The following is a 22908-nucleotide window of genomic DNA, read 5'->3' on the forward strand; positions in this document are numbered from 1 at the left end:
ATTTTCGTGTATATTATTTCGTTCTTTTATCATCGTCCATCGGAGCGTTTATCTCCAAACGACGAATATAAACGCTCGACGACCGATCATCGATTATCGATTGTTTCTTTTTCTTTGTTATTTTTGCTTTTTTTTTTCTTTCTTTCTTTTTTTTTCTTTCTTTTTTTTTTTGTTGTGTATTACGAGTATTCCATATCGAGGCGATAGGAAGTTTGAATTTCCAATCTTCCGAAGTTAGTAATATATTATGTATGTATGTATGTATGTATGTACAATATATGAAATCATGTGTTCTTGGTGATGTATATGTAAACATATTCATATATAAACATACGAATGTAGATATGTGAAGTTAGAAATATATAGATATAGAGGCGTATTAGGTGTGTGTCTTTGATCATGTGTATGTTAATACGTATATATATATATATATATATACAAACATACATACATATCTACGTAGGTTGGATCAATGAGATGGAAGCTTGCGTTGCTAATCACGTGGTACTAAACATAGATAATTATACCGAGGGGGCGCGAGGGTCGAAATCGCGAAAGACTCAGGAACACACGAGGCTCAGTACTATCATCGACGACCTCTATGGTCATCCACGTTTCTACTTACGTGTGTTATCAATTATACGCTCTGGATAATTAATTAGTCGTACATTACATACGATCGATTAACGATTATTTAGTCGCTTAATAGAACTTCATAACAGAGCTCTCTTTCTCCTATTATCAATAATATAGATACGTTTATATGATATAAGTTAAATAACAAAAATTTTATTTACATAAGCATTGTATATTTAACGAAACGATACTCGTATTAACCTTCAATTCGATATTACATTTCTAAATATTTATATCAACGAGTATGTTGTATGTACTATGAAATTAGATACTATGTAAATCTCTTTCTTTTTTTTTTTTTTAAATTATGAACGGATAAAAATGGAACAATTTTGCGTTTTGCATTTTATTGAATTTAATGACATACATGATATACATGTACGTCTAACAAGATAATATATGCTTTCTAATTGAGAGGACAAAGTCAATGTTTAAAGAAATAAAATTCTACAATATCAAAGCATAGAAAATATTTTTCCTCAAGGTATCGTGTTTATTTGTTAAAGTGCATAAGAGCAAACCTCTCCCTTCAACGTCGGCTTTTCAATATTTTCTGTGCGTGCAAGAATGTATGTACCAATGCAATCGTTACATACTACGTATATTTGCATACACTGCAATTTTCTTTTTCACTCTCTCTCTTTCTCTCTCTCTCTCTCTCTCTCTCTCTCTCTCTCTCTCTCTCTCTTTCTCATATCTATGGAAAAAAAATGAAAAAAAAAAAAAAAAAAAAGAGGAAAGAATACAATTTACAATTCTTATCATAGTTTGAGATTATTACTTTGCTAATTTTATTATTATCGTAGAATTAGCACGAATCACGCTTGCGCTAGTTAAACCTCTTTCTGGTTAGGTGTATTACCTACTTTCACGTTGTTGTGCAAGACCACTTCTAAATGGAGGACATTTTCACAATTGGTGGAAAAAAGTCGTAGGGGAAAATTTATATCAAAGTCGGCACATACGATACGAAGGAAATAAGAAAGAAATTCGAGAGGATAGAAATATTGCTCGATAAAAGCGCGAAAAGGGATCTTCTCTTGCGTTATTGAAGATACAGGATGTAAACAGGACCATCGTGGTCGTTGTAAGAAACGTAAGCAAAAAAGTCTACTTCTTCTGGTGATGCTCGACAAGATCGTAGACAGGAGTTTTCGGGGTTGCCCGAAGTATCTCTCTGTATGTATATGTATATGTATATGTATCTTTTGACCGAGAATCTTCTTTCTTATTCTTTGAAAAGATCATTTCGAAAGTTACTCGGTTAGTTTTTAAACGATGTCTATTTAAGTTTCTAGTTGAAGTAATATCGTTCAAATGAAATATTATATCGCGAGAAATTTATTGAAAAAGAAAAAAAATGAGAACTAATATGAGGGAAAAGAGAGAGAGAGAGAGAGAGAGAGAGAGAGAGAGAGAGAGAGAGAGAGAGAGAGAGAGAGAGAGAGAGAGAGAGAGAGAGAGAGAGAGAGAGAGAGAGAAACATTTTCTTTCAACTTGGAAATATAAACATAGAGATATTCAAATGATAAGAAAATGAAACTGTATGCACATATGTACATATGTACATAAACATCGGGATATTTAGTAAGAATGTAACTCTGTATGTATCTCCCTGTATGTGTGTGTGTGTGTGTATGTATGTGTGATATCACTTATTATCAAGGATAAAGAAATAATTTTGCAAAGATCATTTTGAAAAATGAAAAGTCTTATTTACTTATATATAGTTAAAACGATGGATATAAAATTTGTCGTTTATTTGCATTATACGCAAGAGATCACGTTTCCCTCTTATCTTGAAAATGTTCTATCTAGTACCTAAAGGAAAAATCGTTCGAACGCGTAAACATGTAGATATACGAAATCCTTTTCGAAAATGCATGACGAGAAGTTCCTTCGAAAATTCATGTCCGTTGCGGACCCTTTCGAACGAGCGTGTTCCTTTTATGTATATTTTCTTGCGACTAGCGTCGTTGTCGCGAAAAAGTGGGTCACCGATTTTCCCTCTCTCTCTTTCTCTCTCTCTCTCTCTCTCTCGTTCTTTCTTTCGTTTATATAAACATGTATATACATATACACATGCATATACATATACGCGCGTTCTTTCTTTTTAAGGAAGGACGATAAACAAATAAAGTAACGAATATACGAGCTTTACAATTTAAGCTTGTGATTCGTGAACACACGCTTCTGCACTCGGACTCGTTCGGTGCATAATAAGGTTCCGAGCCTCTCTCTCTCTCTCTCTCTCTTTCTTTTTCTCTTTCTTTTCATTTCTCTCTTTCTCTTTTATATTTGAAATTCAAAGTCTTTTTTTGAACGATGCATCATTTACATTTCTTAGCAAAGCGAAATTGTGATTTATCGAATGGCCGTCCGTCATCGAATAGTGAAACGAGATCGATCGTAATATCAGTGAACGTATTTTCCACCCTACTGTTCCTCCCTTCATCTCTTTCCCTCTTTCTCTTTTTCTCTTACCCTTTCTCTCTCCCTTTCTCTCTTCATTGCACTCCATTTTTCAACGGATCGCAAAACGTTCTCTTTTAGCTTTCGAAATTATAAGTTATTGAAATCAAGCGGGATTATGCGCGTCCCGGTGAAATATCGTCCTCCGAGCGGAGCGACGTTCGAAATCCCGTTCTGCATCCTCGACAAAGATTTATACGAACGAGAGAGACAGAGAAACAGAGAGGGACAAAGAGAGAGAGAGAGAGAGAGAGAGAGAGAGAGAGAGAGAGAGAGAGAGAGGGAGAGAAAATGGGAGAAAGAAAGAATAAGAGAGAAAGAAAAACAGATTTTTTCAATCTCATCACTATAAATGCGTACTTGGCCCTAAAAATATCCTAGAATCGTTTTTCTAGAAAAATTTTACTGAAGCTTTATCGTAAATAGAAAAAGAGAGAGAGAAAGAGAGAGAGAGAGAGAGAGAGAGAGAGAGAGAGAGAGAAAGAGAAAGGGTAAGGGAAAACTATAGTAGTGTTGGTAATAGTAAAAGAAGGAAAACAGAAAGGGCGAGAGAGGAAGAGAGAGAGAAGAAAAAAAAGAAAAAAGAAATGTAAAAACGAGGGAAAAGTGGCGCATCTGAATGGGGTTGCATTTTGTTTTTTTCGCTCTTGCGTATTTTTCAACGTCTCTTTTCAACAGCCAGTTTTCGGGGCCTCCAGAAGTTCCGAGATATCGCCCGTTGCCAGGCTCAAGGCCATTGGATTATAAGCACCGACATGCCGGCCAAGCCAATGCCCGGCTTTTCTCTTGGGAAGGCTTCTTTTTTCTTTCTTTTTTTTTCTTTTTTTTTTTGAAACCTTCGACTTGCTTCGACTTCGGAAAAAAAAAAGAAAGAATAATCACGAATTTTGATTCATTAGGAATAAAGAAAAAAATTTAACAACGAAAATAATGCTTCGGGGATTAATTGTCAGACGATCGTTACATCTCGCATTGACTTTTATAATATAATATTTTTTTTCCACGCATGCAATTATGCAATTCATTAATTAGATCGTTTTTCTTTCTTTTCTTTTTTTTTCTTTTTTTTTTTTTTTATAAACTGTATAACATGTGAATTTAATCTAATATATCTCTGATATATCTATAGATCTAATGATATAATTTAAATCTTTTGTTAAAAATATATTACGATTTTGTAGAGAGAAAGAGAGAACGAGAAAGAGAGACACTAGAATAGACTTTTTTGTATAAAACTATCCAACTATTAGACACGCGATAATCTTAACTATCATCGAGATATGCGTATATCCTTCGCTCTCTTGGCGGAAACTGTGCTCTCAACGAGAGTACAATTTAGCACGATTTCGAAGTTCATACTTGGTCTGAAAAGAGAAAACTTTCTTTGACTCTATTACTAAAAAAAAAAAAAAAAAAAGAAAGAAGAAAAAGAAGAAGGAAAAAAAGAAGGAAAAAAAAAAGAAAAAGAAAGACGATGCGGAACGATCTTTGAAACTTTTCACCGAATAAGATAATCGCTTAGATTAGCGAATTTTTGTTAAAAATGAACTTCCCCTTTCATTAAGGAAGTAAAACATTTTAATGATAAACGAGGTAAATGATTTCATGTTGCAATTAAAAACGATTAAGAATTATTGAAATATTCATTCGCTTGTAATAATTCAAGTTAGGGAAGAAGAAGAAAGAAATGAATTTTTCGAATAGTTTAAGTGTACTAATGAGAAAAAAAAAAGAAAGAAAATGAGAGAGAGAAAAAGAGAGGGAGAGAGAGAAAAGAGAACGAAAAATGGTATTTTCCCGGCAAAAAATATATCTTGGCATAGATTGATCAATGAATAATTAACATGGTCGAGTAAGTTTCGCAAGCGCACGTTCACGGTGGTAGATATGTATAATACGTAACTATACGCGTTATAACGTGAGCGGAACGTGGACTCTCAGTCGTGGACGAAGGGGGAAGTTTATATCGCTCACAAGAATGAAAAAGTTAACAAAGGGAAGTAGGTAAAGCTCCGTTGTACCGTAAAAGCTTTAAAAGAGATGTCGTCGTGCATATAGGATGTATATACTTATATATATATATATATATATATATATATATATATATATATATATGTACGTACGTATGTATGTATGCCTATGTATCTGTTTATACATTACATATAAATTTAATATATGCGTTGTGTGTATCCAATGCACGTGCGTGTACTACATATAGATATAGATATGTATGTATATACATTATGTGTGTGTGTGTGTGTGTGTGTGTGCCTATGTTATTACATACGCGTGCATCGTCGCGCGTTGCATGGATGGGACGTTTATAATATAAAAGACGTTTAACAATACACTTCCCACTTGGAAGAATGCCACACAGCCTAGAGCTTGCGATTCATTTGCGTCGAAAGAGTGAAAAGTGGTGAGAAAGAAAAAGAGAGGTAGATAGATAGATAGATAGATAGAAAGGGAGAGAGAGAGAGAGAAAGAGAGAGACACAGACAGATAGATGGATAGATGGATGGATGGATGGATAGATAGAAAGAGAGATGGCTGAGGACAAAACGTGTGGCACTGAGGAAAGAAAAGCGGAAAAAAAAGAAAGAATGTGAAGGGCGTGTGTCCATGACTTTAAATCATTTAAAAGGCAACGCCGAGAAAAAGGGCCCTTTTTTAAAATTTATGCCCTCAAATCGTGTTCCCCAGGAATAGTCGGCTCGTACTCGTATAGACAGAAAGAGAGAGAGATAGAGAGAGAGATAGAGAGAGAGAGAGAGAGAGAGAGAGAAAGAGAGAGATGGAAAGTGGGTCAGCTCCTTTCCGAGAGGAGCAGATGAGTCCGCCCCGAAGGTAAATCGCGACGTTAGAAGCGTAGCACGGAAGGGAAACGAAGGACTCTGCAAGGATAGTTCTTGTCCTTCGTTTCGACTATCGCGAAAATTTTATATTTATCTTCTCTCTGGTCTATTCATTTCGTTATTAAAATTGGAATTATGAGAATGGGAAAAAAGGAGGAAAGAGGATATGAGGATAGAGATGGAAGAAGAGATCGAAGAATAGAAGGAGGAGGGAGAAAGTTGACTCATTCGTTGGCTAACATCATTGTTTGGACTCTTTATTAAATTGTTTAATAGTTTTAGTCGACGAAATCATCATGGAACGAGCACTCGAAATAATCAATGACAATTTTCTTACGAAGGTAATTTGCGGTCGTGTGTAATTTTCAGATATCCGACGGCTTCGTTCACAATTTTATATATATGTATATATATATATATAAAATGAAAATCTTATTAGATTTTATTCGATAGAAAATAAAAAGTTCAATATCTTTCATTTATAATGAAACTTCTTAAACCTTTAAATGCGTTTATACAATTATTATAGAAAATAAGGATATTAAAGTAATAAAGAACTTACGTACGAAAATCTATTTTCGAATGGAAAAAATTATATTCTATTTTGTATTTTCTGTCTCTCTCTCTCTCTCTCTCTCTCTTTCTCTTTCTCTTTCCCTCTTAATGATATTTCATTGACTAGTAAAATTCTACGATATGTATATACCCTGTATATATTTGATTTCGTCGTAATTGGAGAAATTAATATCTGTCGACGATTTAAATGACGGAAATAGGATGTTTGATGAGGAAGGTTATTAGTAACGTTGATAGAATTGGGTATTTAAGTTAATTATCGTCATAAAGTAATTTCAAGTTTAACGTAGGGAACATGTAGAGGCATTTAGAATTTAACAGAGATATTTTCGTTTCGTTGTAACGATTCTTTTTTTTTGTTCTCTCTCTCTCTCTCTCTCTCTCTCTCTCTCTCTCTTTTTCTTTTTTCTCCTTTTTTTTTTTTATATCGATTTTTCCGACAACTTTCAATTATGGCGATAATCAAGGAAATATATATTAAATACATAATTGCAATTCGATCGAACGAACAATTATTATTGATTAACGAGATGGAAATTGTACGTAAGATAATTTCGTGATGAACTCGCTTGTGTTCTTCTATGATAAAAAGATAAAGGAATAAGACTTAGAGCTTTAAACGGGGGGATTAGAAAAGTACGAAGTAAGTTCGTGCGGTATCTTCCGTTTCTAAGCGATATCGGAGTTCATGCTTATCCGAGCTCGGTAAGTGCATCCTTTTTAACGGGATTAGCCGTTCCAAGATGTGAATCTATGTCGTCGTTGAAGTAGGCAAGAGAAGCCCATTTTCAAGAAGCTAATTCTATTCCACGATCGGATGGCCTTGAAAGTCGACCTCCTTGGCCGATAAGTCCGTTTGAAAACCAATCGATGCATCTCTTTCTTATTCTTTCTCTTTTATTTCTTTCTTTTTTTTTCTCTTTCTTTTTTTTCTTTATTTTCTTTTTTGTTTTCTTTTCTTCTTCATGGAATTCCCTTTCGTACCCGTCCAGTCGTTGGCCAAAAATTGGCAAGACTTTGTTGGACCTGTTACAGGCTCGACGAAGAAAAAAAGACAGAAAGAAATAAAAAAGATAGAGAGAGAAAGAGAGAGAGAGGGAAAGAGAGATAGGGAGAAGGAAATAGAGAGTATGGAGCGGGGATAGGATGAGATGGATTCGACTTTTTAGCAGCATTGTTCGTAGCTGAGATCTTATTTCCTGTCTCGAAGAAACTGCGAGGAGATTGGGCCACGTAGTACGTTGGCCACCTGCCTTCGGAACGAGCCAAAACAAAACCTATAAGCTCCTTTATCCTCCAGTTCTCTCTCTCTCTCTCTCTCTCTTTCTCTCTCTCTTTACCTATCTATCTATCTATCTATCTATCTATCTATCTCTTGTGACGTTTATAAATTTAACAATAAAGATTCGCCCATAGCAAAATCGCTTATTCTCGGTTGCGCAGCGCAAAACGTTCGCATACACCCTTAACTTTTTGATGTTCGAGATGGAATTTTAACGATCGTTCCAATCTCTCTCCCCCTCCTCCCTTCTCCCTCTCTCTCTCTCTCTCTCATTCTCTTAGCTACGTTATTTCTTTTGACAGAGATGAACAAAGTGGAAAATAAAATAAAATAAAATAAAAAAAAAAAGAACAAAACAAGAAAAAAGAAAGAGAGAAAGGAAACAGGATAAAAAAGGAAAGAAGAAACACAAAAACGATGATAAAAATTTTTCCCTACGGATTTTCTCTGACCAACAACGTCGTTCACGTCGTAATAGTTTCCTGACGCGAGACACGAGATTTATTTTTGATAATAAACGCCTGATGGAACGCCGAGCGAATATTGCTTTTACGTAACCCACTCTCCCGCCCGTCCACCCACCTCCCCCCTATCGCCTTTCTTCACTCGTAACGGTCCGTTGGTCACTAGGAATTTTGTAATTTTCCCCCGATCTTCTCGTATGGCATGAATTTTTATTAACCCTTTCTATACTTGAATCTTGTCTACAATATGCATTTCGATCGTTATCATGTAGGATTGGTACTCTCACGTATGTATGTATGTCGTTCATAGTCATTTACGGTATCGTTTCAAACATTTGTACATTTACGTTCGTGGTTTACACCGGTCAAAACTTAAATTCAAACTTTATAATATCAATTTTTACGAGTACGAACGTGAACTTATAAAAAAATGTTGAACCTTGTTTATATTCATATGTATGAATATTAAAAAAGAAAAAGGAAAAGAAAAAAAGAAAAAAGATAAAGATAGAAGAAAAATGTATTATAATTTATTTGAAAATTAGAAACGAGATTGTCATACGTTTATCGAATATATATATATATATATATATATATATATATATATATATATATATATATCTACATTCGTGATATATACGTTCGTAGTGTAATTTATTTAATCCAATTAAACGATTCGAACAAAAATAAAGTTTGCGCAATAAAGTCAATTAGAAGAGTTCCGTCTTAGAACGGTAAATCTTAGTACGTCTAAGTTTTCCCAATGGACGAACGTAGTTTCCTGTCCCATGTGGAAACGTGTCAGCGGGTCGTCGAGTAATTCTTGATAAATGCAAATTTATGAGTAAGTACGTTTGTAACATCGTAAGCAATCCACAAATGGAAATTGAAATTGTGTTACCAGTTTAGGAAGATTTCAATTAGCGATAGTACATTTAAAAATACATATATCTACATATACATGTAGATATGTATCGGACATCGTTGATATCGTTAATGAAAAAGTAAAAAAAATTCGACTTTATAGAAAGGGAAGGATAGACGACTCGACTTGGTGAACGTGTCGGTCAGCTGGTCGATAGAATAATCTTATCGATTTCTCTCTTATAGGAAGCCACGTGAACGAGTGTGAAGGTAAGAAGGAAGAGGTAGATAGAGTGGGAATTAAAGTGATAGAGAAAAGGAAAGAGAGAGAGAGAGTGAGAGAGAGAGTGAGAGAGAGAGAGAGAGAGAGAGAGACGGATATATAGAAAAAATATGAGGGCTTTCAGTCGATCGGATGAAGATACCGATATAGGATCACCTTTTAAAACGACAGCTTTAATATTCCTCATTTCGATGTGTGCCACATGTACATATTTGCAGGAGAAGCAGGTGGCAACGATCGGGAGGGTGCTTTAAAAAGCGGTGGTGGGGCATCATTGAAGGAGTTTTCCATCGGTTATCTGGACGAACATACGAGAAAGAGGAAAAAAAGGGGAAGAGATAGAAGTGGTTGATAGAAGGTGAAGAAGGATTTAAGGATTAAGGATTAAGGATAAGGATAAGGATAAGGAGAAGGTTAGAAGGAGAGTTCCCTAGGAAAAATTCAAAAAAAAAAAAAAAAAAAAAAAACATAATCAGAACGAGAAATAAGGATTTATAAAGGTTTGGATCATCCGAGGATGAGACAAGTCGTGGTCTTAGAGCCGGCAGGCAGCGTTCTGGTGATCAGGCAGACTTCTTTGAGTGGTGCCGGTGGTGGTGGTGGTGGTGGTGGTAGTGGTGGTGGTGGTGGTGGCGGCAACGGCGGCGGTGGTGGCGGAGGTGGTATCACAGGAGTTAACAACTCAAATTTATCACCGAATAACAATGGTCACGAGACTCATACTCTTGCCAATCACGTTGCCGTCTCTTCGAATGCATCTAATGACCACAATCAAAATCGTATTGTTGTCGTTCGTTCTTCTACCACGTGCATGACAACATCGGTGAGTCATTGAGATATACATAAGATTAACCAAATATCAAAGTTTACATTTACTAATTTATTTATTTCTTTTTTTTTTCTTTTTATCATCTTTCAGCCAGTTTTTATTGTTGACGATTGATGATACATAGATTATTGTTGTGTATACATTGGATATGTTATAGGTCGACGATAATACGTCTCATAATGGGAACGGTAATATCAATGTGAATGCCAACATCAATGGCAACTCTACTGGTGGTATCAATTGTAAAACATCGGGAACTGTTGGGCTCGGCAATGTGTCCAAGTCGGCTGAAAGGAATGATCACCTTCGGAATGATCATAAGAATCAGGAAGGAATCGTCGTCGGTGGTGGTGGTGGTGGTGGTGGTGTTGGTGGTCCTTCTTCTGCTGCTGCTGTTGTTGCTGCTGCCGCCGCCGCCGCCGCCGCCGCTGCTGCTGCCGCCGGAGAATCGAACTCTGGATGTCGTCCAAGAACTAGCAAGGATGTCGTTCACGAGAGCATAGCTATAGAGAGGAAGTTCGATGGCGCGGATCCCATCTCCGGTGAGTATTTCCGCCATTACTCACCTTTGCCTCCGACAAAGCGGACGATTTTCTTGTAAATTATTTAACCTTTTCTCTATCTACTTACGATGAAATGCCGAGGAAATGATCGATCTTTTTTCTATGATCGCATTGTAATGGAATTAGGTATTTTTTAAAAGGAAGGAAGGAAAAGATACACAGAGAGAGAGAGAGAGAGAGAGAGAGAGAGAGATATGATATCTTTTTCATTTGACCTTATAAATTCGTAGTACGTTCTCGTTGTTTTCTCATATCGATTAGTAATATCGTTAAAAATGACAAATGGATTTCTTTCAGAAGATTTATCTCTTTCGCGTAAATAAAGAATATATTTGTAGATCTTGTTTATGGAAAGTGATAGATACACAAAGTTCTTGTTTACGTATACACGTTTTGGAATTATACGAATCGTATGACAATTTTTGATATTGCCATTGCTCTGGACGTATGACGAAATCTCGTAATAATGGTTTCTGGCAATTGTATTTCGTGACAGACCGTTAAGGCGTGTTTACGTGACGTTTACAGGACAGCGATGAAGACTCGAAAATATACAACATCCACGATGACAATGTACTTTAAAAATATCGACTGCACGTTATGTGTATCTACCTTCCTATCTACCTACCTACGTATCTACCTACCTACCCTGCACAATCGCGTTTATGTTTATCCATAAAGTCATTGTCGTCGGTGCTCTTATGAGTTTGAAGATTAATTAAGAATGTAAATCGATGTGAAGACCAGCCCAATGCCAGCACGCGATGTAAAAGTACGCGTGACGTTAGTGATGATATATGTATACATTATGTATTAAGATGAGAGAGAGACTAAAATTGCCAAGTTTGCGGATTTTTTATGATCAAACAAAAAAAAAAAAGAAGCAAAAGAAAAACGAAAAGAGAGAAAAGAAAAGAGTTATTTACTAGTCGTGCATTAATGAAGAAGATAAATTAAGAAAAGCGACTACATATACTTTGTTATCTTTTGTATAATCGATATCAAATGCGACTTTAATATTAATTAATAAATATCTCTCTCTCTCTCTCTCTTTCTTTCTCTCTTTCTCTCTTCCCTTTTCTTTATTATCGTATTGTAAAATAATATAATTGATAGTATTCGAAAGACGACTCTTATCAAGGAATATTATTGTGATTGGAAGTCGATTGGAAGATTAAAATCTGTTGTTACATTTCCACCTTTTTTCTCGCCCGAATAATTTCACAAATTGGTTTTGACCTTTAATAAAGTTATCAGCCTCTTATTAGTTATTTTAACGAAGAAAAATTTTTTATTGTGTTCATCTTCTTTATTTTTTCTTCCCCCACCATATCCCCTTACATATGCGATACATCTCCATAAAAATTAAATCGACTAATATAAGGAGCGAATGTTGGTCTCTTAACGGAGTTATTTTTAAACGAAAATATATAGTCCGTTGTTAAAAATCGTTTAGAAGCAATCAGAAATTCAGGTGATTACGGAAGACAGGTGAACTTCCTTATCGACACGATTTTTCGCTCCTCCCGGTAAAAATAGAAATCAACCCTTTTAGAGTTTCCGTTTACGAGGTACGATGGGGTGCTCTCTAGCGGGTAAATGGCGTGAAGGGTTAATTCGTAGTTCCGGCAATATCCGCCAGAGCGGCGATTCTGTGCACCCCGTTCGACCTGTGCTTTCGAGGTTCGCTTATATACGTGTCTTATATATCCACGGTATCCTACCATATCCCCTTTCTATTCTGACCTATCCGATCGCTGCTGACTGGACTGGGTATCGACCCCTGGAGACACGAGCTTCCCTACTTCTTTCCACCCCTTTGCTTGCACGTTACGAAGGATCTCACCGTTTTCCTTCCGGCTTCTATCCTTTGGAGTCTACCTATCTTATCCCACCAGGATTTTCAGTACTTTCTCCATCACACCCTTTCTCTCTCTCTTTCTCTCTCTCTCTCTCTCTCTCTCTCTATCTCTTTCTCTCATTTATCTTTCTCTCCCCTTAGCGTGTGTACAATTCTAATTTGTATACTGTGGATGACGATCGTCGTAACTTAGTTCCAAAACTCGAAGCTCCAAAGCGAGAAGCGCTAAAGTAGCCTGATGAATACGAGGTCGAGCTTCTCCGGACCCGGCAGCAATCTTATCGATTGTCTTAGCCCACCTACCGTGACACTCACCCTCTCTCTCTCTCTCTCTCTCTCTCTATCTGTCTGTCTTCCTCTTCTCTTCTTCTTCTTTCTCTTTCTCCCGCCAGAACAAACCGTCTTATTTACTCTGACCCTCCTTTCTTCGTCCTTCTCGCTTTCTACTTAGAAGAAGGAAGTATCACCAACGACTAACGACCACCAGTCAGCTTACGTGTCCAGTTAACTTTGTCCTCGTTCTATGTAGCATAGAGAGAGAGAGAAAGAGATGTGTGTATGTATGTCTATATATGGAGTCCACCCCCCCCTCCCCACACTCCTTCTCTTTCCTTCCCAGATCTTGTACGAGACCGTGAGACTCGCAAGGGCAAAGAAAGAAAGAAAGAGGGAAAGAAAAGAAAGATAAAGAGAGATAGATAGAGATAGTAGTAAGAGAATACAAAAGGGACGGGGCAAACGAGGAAGACGCGAGAGGTAGTTGGACACGAGTCTTTGCCAACGTTCTATTTAAAGCAAAGCGGTAGTAGCAGTAGCTAGCTCTAGCTTGCTAGCTGACTGGTAATTTACGAGCTTATACCAAAAAAGTTGGACACTTTGGGGATGGCTCCGCACTTTGACACGTGACCCACTTTTATCAAGTTACGTAATTGATCACCTCGCGCCTGCCCGGTTAGCGAATGTACGATGGCGACCTCTTCCCCTTTCTACCTGTCTTCTACTCTTTCTTTCTCTCTCTCTCTCTCTCTCTCTCTCTTTGTCTCTTTCTCTCTCTATCTGTCTCTGCATAACATAACGGCGATGCATCGCGACTGTACACGCGTGAAAGTGGATAATACCCTCTTGATCCTCGGATTATACAAACCTGCCTACGATCATGAACTACGAGATAATGAATATTATGGAGTAAGGACTCTAAATTCCAGCTCGTTTATCCTCGGTAGCATGTTATCGGTAGCTTTGTTGGCTCAGTTTTATCCTAATTTAGTCGAGCCTATCGATCCCGTAGAAAATTCCTATCTCGAAGTAATAGCAGTAGTAGTAGTAGCATTAATAGTAATAGCAGTAGTAGTAGCAATAGTAGTAGTAACAGTAGTAGTAGTAGTAGTAGTATTAGTAGTAGTAGTAGTAGTAGTAGTAGTTTCGTTCCTTTTCTCGTTGGGAAGATTGTAAATGAAAGGTCAAGTCACGTGCGTCTTTAACTACATCGGGATCGATAGTAATCATTACAATTAGAACTCTCATAGAATGAAATAATCGTTACTGAGTTTTCACGTTAACATTGACCAATCAACCAACAGGAAGCATCTTCATTTGTTATCTTTTACGAACAGAGCTCGTTATCGTCGATCGTCCGTAGTTCGTTTTCACAAACTAACTCACAGACTTTTGCTTTCTGGGCACGGATTTTCTATATCGTCAGCCGTTGTCTCCGGTTGTCTCCTTTTCTACGAATCTTTGCCGACGTTGCAGAGGAAACCCTCGTCAATCAAAGAGATACTCATCGATCAGAGTCAGAACATTTTCTATCCTTTTCCATTAACGTACGCCGTTTTCAAATCAATAGGCTAATTTCGAGGCTCACGATTCGGTCGATGTGTCTGATGTCACCGCAGGAACGTCGAGTAATTAGAACACACCAAGCGAACGTGCTCGCTATTGGATTCCCTTTTGTACCCGATCTCTAATCTTCCTTCTCCATCATCGGTCTTCGATATCATAATGTATAAGCATGAACGATTACAGACCCCCTTTTTCGTATATCTACGTTTCGCGATTAACTCTTTTAAAAAAAGAAGAAAGTGAGAGATCTTTCATTTTTTTTCTCTTTTCTTTTCTTGATTCATCGACCGAGATGAAAAAACTTTTACGATAACATTTTCAATATAATATTTGGTATTCGTTAATCGGATTAAGATAACATCGTACGATTTACTCGAATAAAATCTTTTCGAGAAAAAACGTCTGGATATCCAAAGAAATCAATTTGCTCCAGAGTAAAGTCATTGTTTGACATTGGTACGATCGTCGATATTAATCTTTTGAAGTTAATCATCGTACGAAGGGTCATTTCATTTTCGAACGAAAATTCGCCTGGAGTTATCCGCTCTCGATTATGACCTAGGGGCTAAATTATGAGGCTGTGCGAGGAAAGCTTCGAGAGTTCACCATGAGGTTGGACACGCTCGAATCGCTGGAGGAATTAGTAATAGTGAGGGGTGATGGTGGTGATGATGATGGTGGTGGTAGTAGTATTCGTGCGGGACGACAACGACATATGCATCGTTTTCGTGTACAGTCCTCTTCACACGTTAACGTTGGCACACGTGGTATAGTGTACTTATATCTAGGCAGCGCTTAAATCCATATAAATACGTGCCCATGAATCCGGCCATTAATCAGATTCGCGATACGGAATAGAGAGGGATGGGGAGGTTGGAGCGAGAAAGAGTCTGGAGCGCAAGCTCGAGTGATTTTTACCAACCACCCTCTCTTCTCTCTCTCTCTCTTTCTCTCCGTTCTCTCTCTATGTATATATATATATATATATATATATATATATATTTTTTGCTGATATCTATAGACCAGGAAGGAGACTGGTTCCAGGGGTCACTAGAAGATGGCGGCACCTCCATTAAAATTCGACACGAACCTTCTGCGAGAATTCGATGTATGCTGTGTCATGCACCGACTTCTCTGTGCGCGTATCCCGTGTTTCTATGTTTGTGTATGTTTATGTGTATGTGTATATGTCGCTTACATGTAAGGATAGGACAGGAGAGGTAGTTCTATGAGTCTGCAAGCGTACCTCAGCGTCTCTTGCGGCACGAATGCGCATTTCTTGTGTGTAGGTGCGAACCTGCTGGGCACTCTGTTTCCTTTTCTCTCTCTCTCTTTTTCTCTCTTTCTGTCTCTCTTTTTCTTTTACTCTTCTTTCCTCTTTTTTTGCAACCCCTTTCCTTCACGTCGTAGGCTGTGAGTGGAATATGGTTTAGGCGACTACCAAGAGGGAAATCGTGCATCCAGTACTACCGTTTCTATTACGCAATAAGAAAACTATTTCCATCGCGTTTCACGTTTTGAAGAAACTTTTTATTGCGACCCCCTTTTTTTTCTTTTTTTTTTTTTTTTTTCGTTTCCTCTACCTCGAACTTTATACCTCCCTTCGTTTTCGTTCTTTTTTTGAACTCGTAATATATTCGAATAATTTTGCGACCGGACGTCGCACGGAAGTGTACGAGACGTGCCCTTTTGACGAACGCGGAATAAGGTTTACGATCGCGCATTTTCCTTTTGATTTACAAGTGTTGGACGTTGTAAAGCCGTTGCGACCGGAGGAAGAGCACGATCGTTATCGCACATATGTATAGGAAGGTATACAACGTGTAAAACGAGATGGAATTTTCGTTGGAAAGGATTTAGTCGATTTATACCGATAGATACTATCCCGGATGAATAACGTTTCGTGTACGAATCAGTATGAAATATAATATTGGTTGCGGAAAAAAAGAGAAGAAAAAAAAATAGCGAGAGAGAGAGAGAGAGAGAGAGAAGCCCAAGATTATCGAACTACCACTGTTAGGAGGGAGAAAGAGCGAGAGCGGTACCGGAAAGTACGTGCAAGGCCGGTACGGTTTCGAACGGCACGAACGAATTTCGTCCTCGATGTAACCTTCTCGCTAACATTATTTTCACGGAGGAGAAACTACGGGAAGGTATAAGGGTTATCAAAGTTGTACGGTCTCGAGTCGAAAGAGCCGGTAAGTATTAGCGCGCGAGTATAGCGAATGATTATCGCTCGCCAAGGGGTTGTTGTAAGGTTCGACGCGACGTTTTATTTCGAGGAGCACGAACGCGAAGAAGAGGTGGAGGAGAAAGAGGAATAGAAGGAGGAGGAGGAGGAGGAGAGTATGATCCCACAGGGTTTCGTAGCCTCTAGCTTGGCGGATAATTTGCATTCTCGGTAATCCTTAATTTACAACTCGAGCGAGTTTTCAACCAGAGAGCCGGCATATCGCGGCGTCGTTTCTATGTCGGTGGTGGTGATGCTGGTGGTGCTGCTGCTTTGCCGCTCGTGGCAGAGTGCAGGATAACGTTGGCTCGGTGAGAGGGTGGGTCGAGAGGGTGAATCGAAAGAGGGTGGCTCGAGAGAGAGAGAGAGAGAGAGAGAGAGAGAAAGAGAGAGAGCTGGTGGGGGAAGCTCCTCGGCCAGGGCCCGTAGCCGAGCCTCGGAAGTCTGACCGACCAACCGACCGAATCGCTGCTACTACTGCGCTCTACACATACGGGTGGGGATAGCTGAGCGAACGGCGAGCAAGCGAACGGAGTGGTGGGATACTGTTAACACCGTGGCGGAGAGGAGAGAGAAAGAGGGAGAGAGAGAGAGAGAGGGGGATGACGAGCGGAATGCTCGGGAGTCGCGGGTTGGCTCACTCTGCGGCTCCCGCCGCTCGGGAGCAGACACGCGGGGCCAAAGACTAATTTGAACTATTTTATTAACATAAAAACAAAACAAATACATATTTGTAAATAACACTTTAAGAAGCCAATAACACGAAACTATTAAATAACGCGCATACAATACGTCACGTCGTACTTCTCCTTAAGAAGCTCTTAAATCTACTACTACTACTATCTTCTTATCGAAATCTTTCAAAGCCTCTTGTATTAAAATACGAGAAGGAAAGGAAGGAAAACGCACAGCTGAAGGAAGGGGTGGAACGTACGCGACGCGATCGCCGTCGAAGAGGCATTCGCGTCCTATCGGCCTGTGGTCGGGGCGAGCGTGAGAGAGAGAGAGAGAGAGAGAGGGACTGAAAGATAGAGAGAGGTAGAGAAAAAGAGGGAGAGAGATAGAGGGAGGTGGTAGAGAGAGAGAGAGAGAGAGAGAAAGACCGAAGAGAGATATCAGCATCCTGATTATTATCAAAAGACGAACGACGCTAAACGAATAAGCTGAACGTAGGAGAAAAGGAAAGAAAGAGATTCTCTGTTTTCTGAACTTATCTCCATTGGTCGTTGAGTGAATTAGAAGGAAGGAAAAGTCGAAAGGGCGAGTGAGCGCACGTGCCGCGATAACGAAGGGAAACGAGGGTGAAAGTTTAACAACGAGAAAGAAAGGAAGGAAGGAAGGAAGGAAGGAAGGAAGAAAGTAAGTAAAGTAAGGAAACGCGTCGACTCTGAATCTCCGTTTTGAGTTCTCTCTGTAACTGTGTGACCCTTACATTATTTTGTCCCTCCGGCTGGGGACAGGTTCAGTGTTGTAACTTAGGATATAAGAAGAACAGAGTTTCGGAGCGTACAACAAAAAGGGAGAGAGACCGATAGAGAGTGAAGGAGAGTGAGCGTAAAAAAGAGAATAAGAAAGAGACAAAAGAAGAAGAAGCTGATAGAGAGGAGGAGAGTAAGTTCCTTCTAAGTAGAAGGGGAGGAACAAGGAAGGACGGGGTAAGACTTTGCTAGAAGGGTGACCTACCCTCCAAGAACGGGGCTCCAGTTTTTTATACTAGTTCGAAGAATTTTAAGAAGAAGAATAAAAAGAAGGAGAGGAGTATCGGCGACGAGAGGATCGAACTGCTATAGACAGACAGATAAAAGAGAGAGGAAGATATATATATATACATATATATATATCTAGTGAGAGAAAAAGCAGCAAGAGGTAGGAGGAAGAAGGAGAGGAGGCAGGAGGAGGTGGAGGATCGATCCTATGCGCGATACCGTTTCCATAGCACGCTCGTGCCTCCACGTGCGCTCGTTGCAAGAAGCGTTCTCGACGTAGGTAAAGCCTGACACAGGAAGTGTCGAAAAGGCTAGAAAGAGGGAAAGGGAGTGTTCGAGAGAGAGAAAAAGAGAGAGAGAGAGAGAGAAAGAGAGAGAGAGAGAGTGAGGGAGAGAGGAAGAGGCAAAGGAGGAAAAATAAACTAGCACGTTATTTCGAGCGAGTGTGTGTGTGTGTGAGAGAAAGAGTCAGAGTGTGTGTGTGAGAGAGAGAGAGAGAGAGAGAGAGAGAGAAAGAGAGAGAGAGAGAGAGAGAGATAAAGGAAAGAGAAAGATAAAGAGAGAAAGAGAAAAGGCCGGAAACGAGCTGGCTCGTGTGCACAATCCTCCAGGGGATATGTCCTGCCGTTCCAAGGGGAGCCATCCTACGCGAGCACAAACCTTAGCGCGCAGAGGGCATCGGCAAGCCGATCGTATCTTCATTCTTGATCCTGGTATTAAAGTGTCTTGACGAAAAGAGAATCATCGTCATCATCGTCAGAGCAACACCAACACCAGAAATAACAATAGCAGCAATAACAACAGCAGCAGCAACAGCAGCAGCAGCAGCAGCAGCAGCAGCAGCAGCACTAGCAACGGCAGCAGCGCCGGCAACAACTCTCAAGCGGTTATCGCTAGTACGATCCTGACGGAGGATCTCCAACGGTTAGCTAGCACGAGGAGGGCGCAGTCGTCCAAGCGAGAAGGACTGCTGGCTCCTTCGACTGGGCCGACGACGGCGAGACCGACGAGACCGACTAGCTCAGCGACGAGCTCAACGACGAGCTCCTCGACGAGCGTCATCATGCCGGCAAGAGCTCAACGAGCGCGTACCGCTACTACCACCACTACCACCTCGTATGGTCGAGGACGATGACGATCGGCCACGATCGGTAAGATCAACGCGAAGGTCGCTCGAGCGAGCGTTACGGAGATGGCGAACTACAATCATACGAACGCACAGCGCGTCGTCTACCACGCGAATCACCCGACGTCTCTTGCCCCGAGTGAGTCTCCCAGCCTCTCTTCTTCTTTCTTCTTCTTTTTTATATTTTCTTTTTATTCTTCTTCTTCTTCTTCTTCTTCTTCTTTTCTTTTTTTTTTTTTTTTTTTTTTTTTTATTTTTTTTTATTTATTTCTCTCCTTTCAGCATAGAACGCCACTCATCGTGGGAATTTCCGCTTTCTCTCTTTTCTCTTTTCTTCTCTTCTTTTCTCTTCTTCTCTTCTCTTCTCTTTCATCTTTTCTTTTTTTTTTCCTTCTTTTTCTTTTTCTTTTTTTTTTTTACCTTTACTTCTTGGCACTTCTAACCAAGCATTTTCAAGATCCTTCCATGAAAGAAAGACATTGTTTATGCATTTACTTTATCATCCTTATGACCAATATAGCCGCCGCAATATCTTCAAGAAACTTTTGCATAAAGTTCACAATGACTTCCCTTAGGGAGTTGATTGGTAACAATAGATTTTTCTTTATTACAACTTTCCTATGAATCAAGCAGCTATTGAAACTGACCAAAGTCTTATTAATATTTTCATATATATTCTAGATATTTATCGCAATTGGGGATTTTAATTAAATACGATCTTAAGATCGTACTCGTTGAAGTTTTATAAACTTCCATGACCTATAGAAAGATTTCTACGATAAGATGACCGACGAACTTAGTTTTTATTAGTTAATTTACGTCATTCGGTTACGTCGTCGTAGTCGTCGTCGTCGTCGTCGTCTCTCTCTCTCTCTCTTTTTTTATTTTTATCTTTTTTTTTTTTTTTTTTTCTTTTAAACATCATACATTTCAAACATTTTTCCGCGAATAAAAAAGAATGTGTAAAATCCTAACAGCGATACTTTAAAACGATTATCCCATTAAATGCCAACGAAAGCTTCCTCTCTCTTTACTCGTTTAGATAGATTTTAATAGCCGAATCGTTCGATACCTAAATGCTTTAATTCATATACCTACATATCGAGATTTTATATCAGGGCTTTTAATTTTTCGAAACGCTTGACATAGTTTTTCACAATTTTTCCCGCATCGCTTTACTTAACGTCGACGAAAGTTAAATGGATATGCACCGACGAGGGTCGAAGTATTTTTATCCTACTATTACAGTTTTTTCTTTTCCCCTATTTTTTTTCTTTCTTTCTCTTTCTCTCTCTCTCTCTCTCTCTCTGTCTCTCTCTCTCTCTCTCATTCTCTTTTTCCTTTTAAACTATGCACTTTCTCTCTCTTTCTCTCTCTCTTTCTCTCTCTCATCAATCGCCCGTCAAGTTTTTCCGTGCGATAAGAATTACTTTAGCTCTCGGTGTATACGTAATATTTCCGTTTGAGTGAGATGAATCGACATAAACTACGAACGGCGAATGGTTTAAACTACGAAAGTTTTCATAGAGAATGTAGGAAACCGAGCCAAATTGCAGAGAAGAAGTTTTGCTTTCGACGGCCAGAAATTCAGTTTGTGTACTCAACGTTGAAGCGTGCACAGTTGTTTCACACATTTTTCAGATTTTACATGAACGGATAGATTAAAATGTGAGGATATGATGTTTTCGTTATTTTTAATAGATCGAATTTGGGTTGGGATGAGAGGGGGTGGGGAAGTAAGGGAGAGGAGTCATTTGGTAAAGGGGGGAGGGAGGAGACCTTGTAACAGTTGAGAGAGTGATATATAAGTTGTATTTTTGTAAAATATTTTCTTCGAAATGGATATTATTATTGATTTTAATTAGACAGAACGGCCTCATTTACGTAGCGTGCGCTTAGTACTTATACATACTTACATTCGCCATCCTCATTATACAAACGTTACATGCGTGTGTCCTAAATATTAGACAAACCGCGCGTCGTGGCAACCAATTGCCACGAAAATTTAAATTGAAAAAGTATCTTACGTATATATATATATATATATATATATATATATATATATATATATATACGTTTATAAACTGTCATTCCTCTTTATGTTGGATATATGTGGTTTATGTAGATAATGTCGATACGTTTTCGTTCTTATTTTATAAAATATTATAAGAAATTTCATCGTTTCTTTTGTGATAAAGAAAACATTACATGTGTATGCCTAGAACGACGAGGATGCATTAAAAGGGATTCTCAGGAGTAACGGCGTTTTATCGAAAAGACTACGAAAGACATATAAAATGTTATGCGGAATGTCAGGCCATTTCGAAGCGTACTGAAAGTTTGCTCTTTTATAAATAATGTCAGGTCGTTACGTTCGTTCGTTCGTTCGTTCGTTCGTTCGTTCGTTCGTTCGTTCGTTCGTTCGTTCCCTTCCTTCCTACGTATCGTCACGATCGATCGACTATGCTCATACTGGTATACAAACGGAATTAGCTATGAGTATCTACACGTCGTCGATTGTTCGACGATAGACAATTATAAAATTTCATAAAAAAGAAATTGGAACGTTGAAAAGAACTTTTTTTTCTTTCTCTTTTCCTCTACTTCCTGTTTTTCTGCTGTGTGTGATTATTTTCTTCTTCTTTTTTTTTTTCTTTTTTTTTTTTTTCTTTTTTTTTCTTTTTGTTCTTCTTTAAAGAGAAAAATTCGTCCGCCTCGGAGATGATTTTTAACTTTGACAAGATATACATCTCATGTGACTTTTTAATTTTGATAATCGACTTTTTATCGATCATGTACCAATCTCGTATGTACCCAATAATACGAGAAATTAATTTTTAAATATTCTTGTCCAGATGGGGATCCCATAAAGCTCCCGGAGAATTTAGAGACTTTGCCGCGGGCCGAGCATTTTCCCACGCAAAGACACCGATGGAATACCAACGAGGTGAGTACCTATATGATTTATGATGTTCGACGATAAGGAAGTATACGAACGACGAGTAGATTAGATTCCACTTTGATAACATAGTCCGCACGATGTTACGAAGAGGTTAATCATTTAGAATCTCGTATCTGGTCAAATCGTTAATCTATGAAACACTCCTGTCCAAGTCTATTTTTTTCTATTTTTTTCTTTTTCTCTTTTTTTTTTTCTATCGACGAAGAGAGAAAAAACGAAACGAAACGAAACGAAATGAAACGAAAGGAAAGAGGAGAAGTGGAAAAGAGGATTCGAGGTATGGAATTATTGGAATTCCGACGGACCTTTCAAGGAATGGCCTCTTTATATTTCTTGTTTTTTTTTTCTTTTTTTCTT

The 22908-nt window shown here is 38.6% G+C and overlaps 1 protein-coding gene across 4 annotated transcripts in view; it reads left to right on the forward strand.

Moving 5' to 3' along the window:
• LOC124424425 (calmodulin-binding transcription activator 2-like) overlaps positions 1–22908 on the forward strand; it is a 50593-nt gene that overhangs the window by 9347 nt on the left and 18338 nt on the right. For 3 of the 4 annotated variants that reach the window (XM_046963458.1, XM_046963459.1, XM_046963460.1), the window contains exons 2-4: positions 9651–10255; positions 10419–10803; positions 22445–22536. In XM_046963458.1, coding sequence (XP_046819414.1) covers positions 9950–10255; positions 10419–10803; positions 22445–22536 — 783 coding nt within the window. In that variant the 5' untranslated portion in view covers positions 9651–9949. Of the gene's footprint in view, positions 1–9650; positions 10256–10418; positions 10804–19506; positions 19729–22444; positions 22537–22908 lie in introns of those variants that run through there. The other variant, XM_046963461.1, reaches the window with a different exon arrangement.

This window comes from Vespa crabro, chromosome 5 (assembly GCF_910589235.1).
Source record: "Vespa crabro chromosome 5, iyVesCrab1.2, whole genome shotgun sequence".
In the NCBI taxonomy this organism is placed as follows: domain Eukaryota; kingdom Metazoa; phylum Arthropoda; class Insecta; order Hymenoptera; family Vespidae; genus Vespa; species Vespa crabro.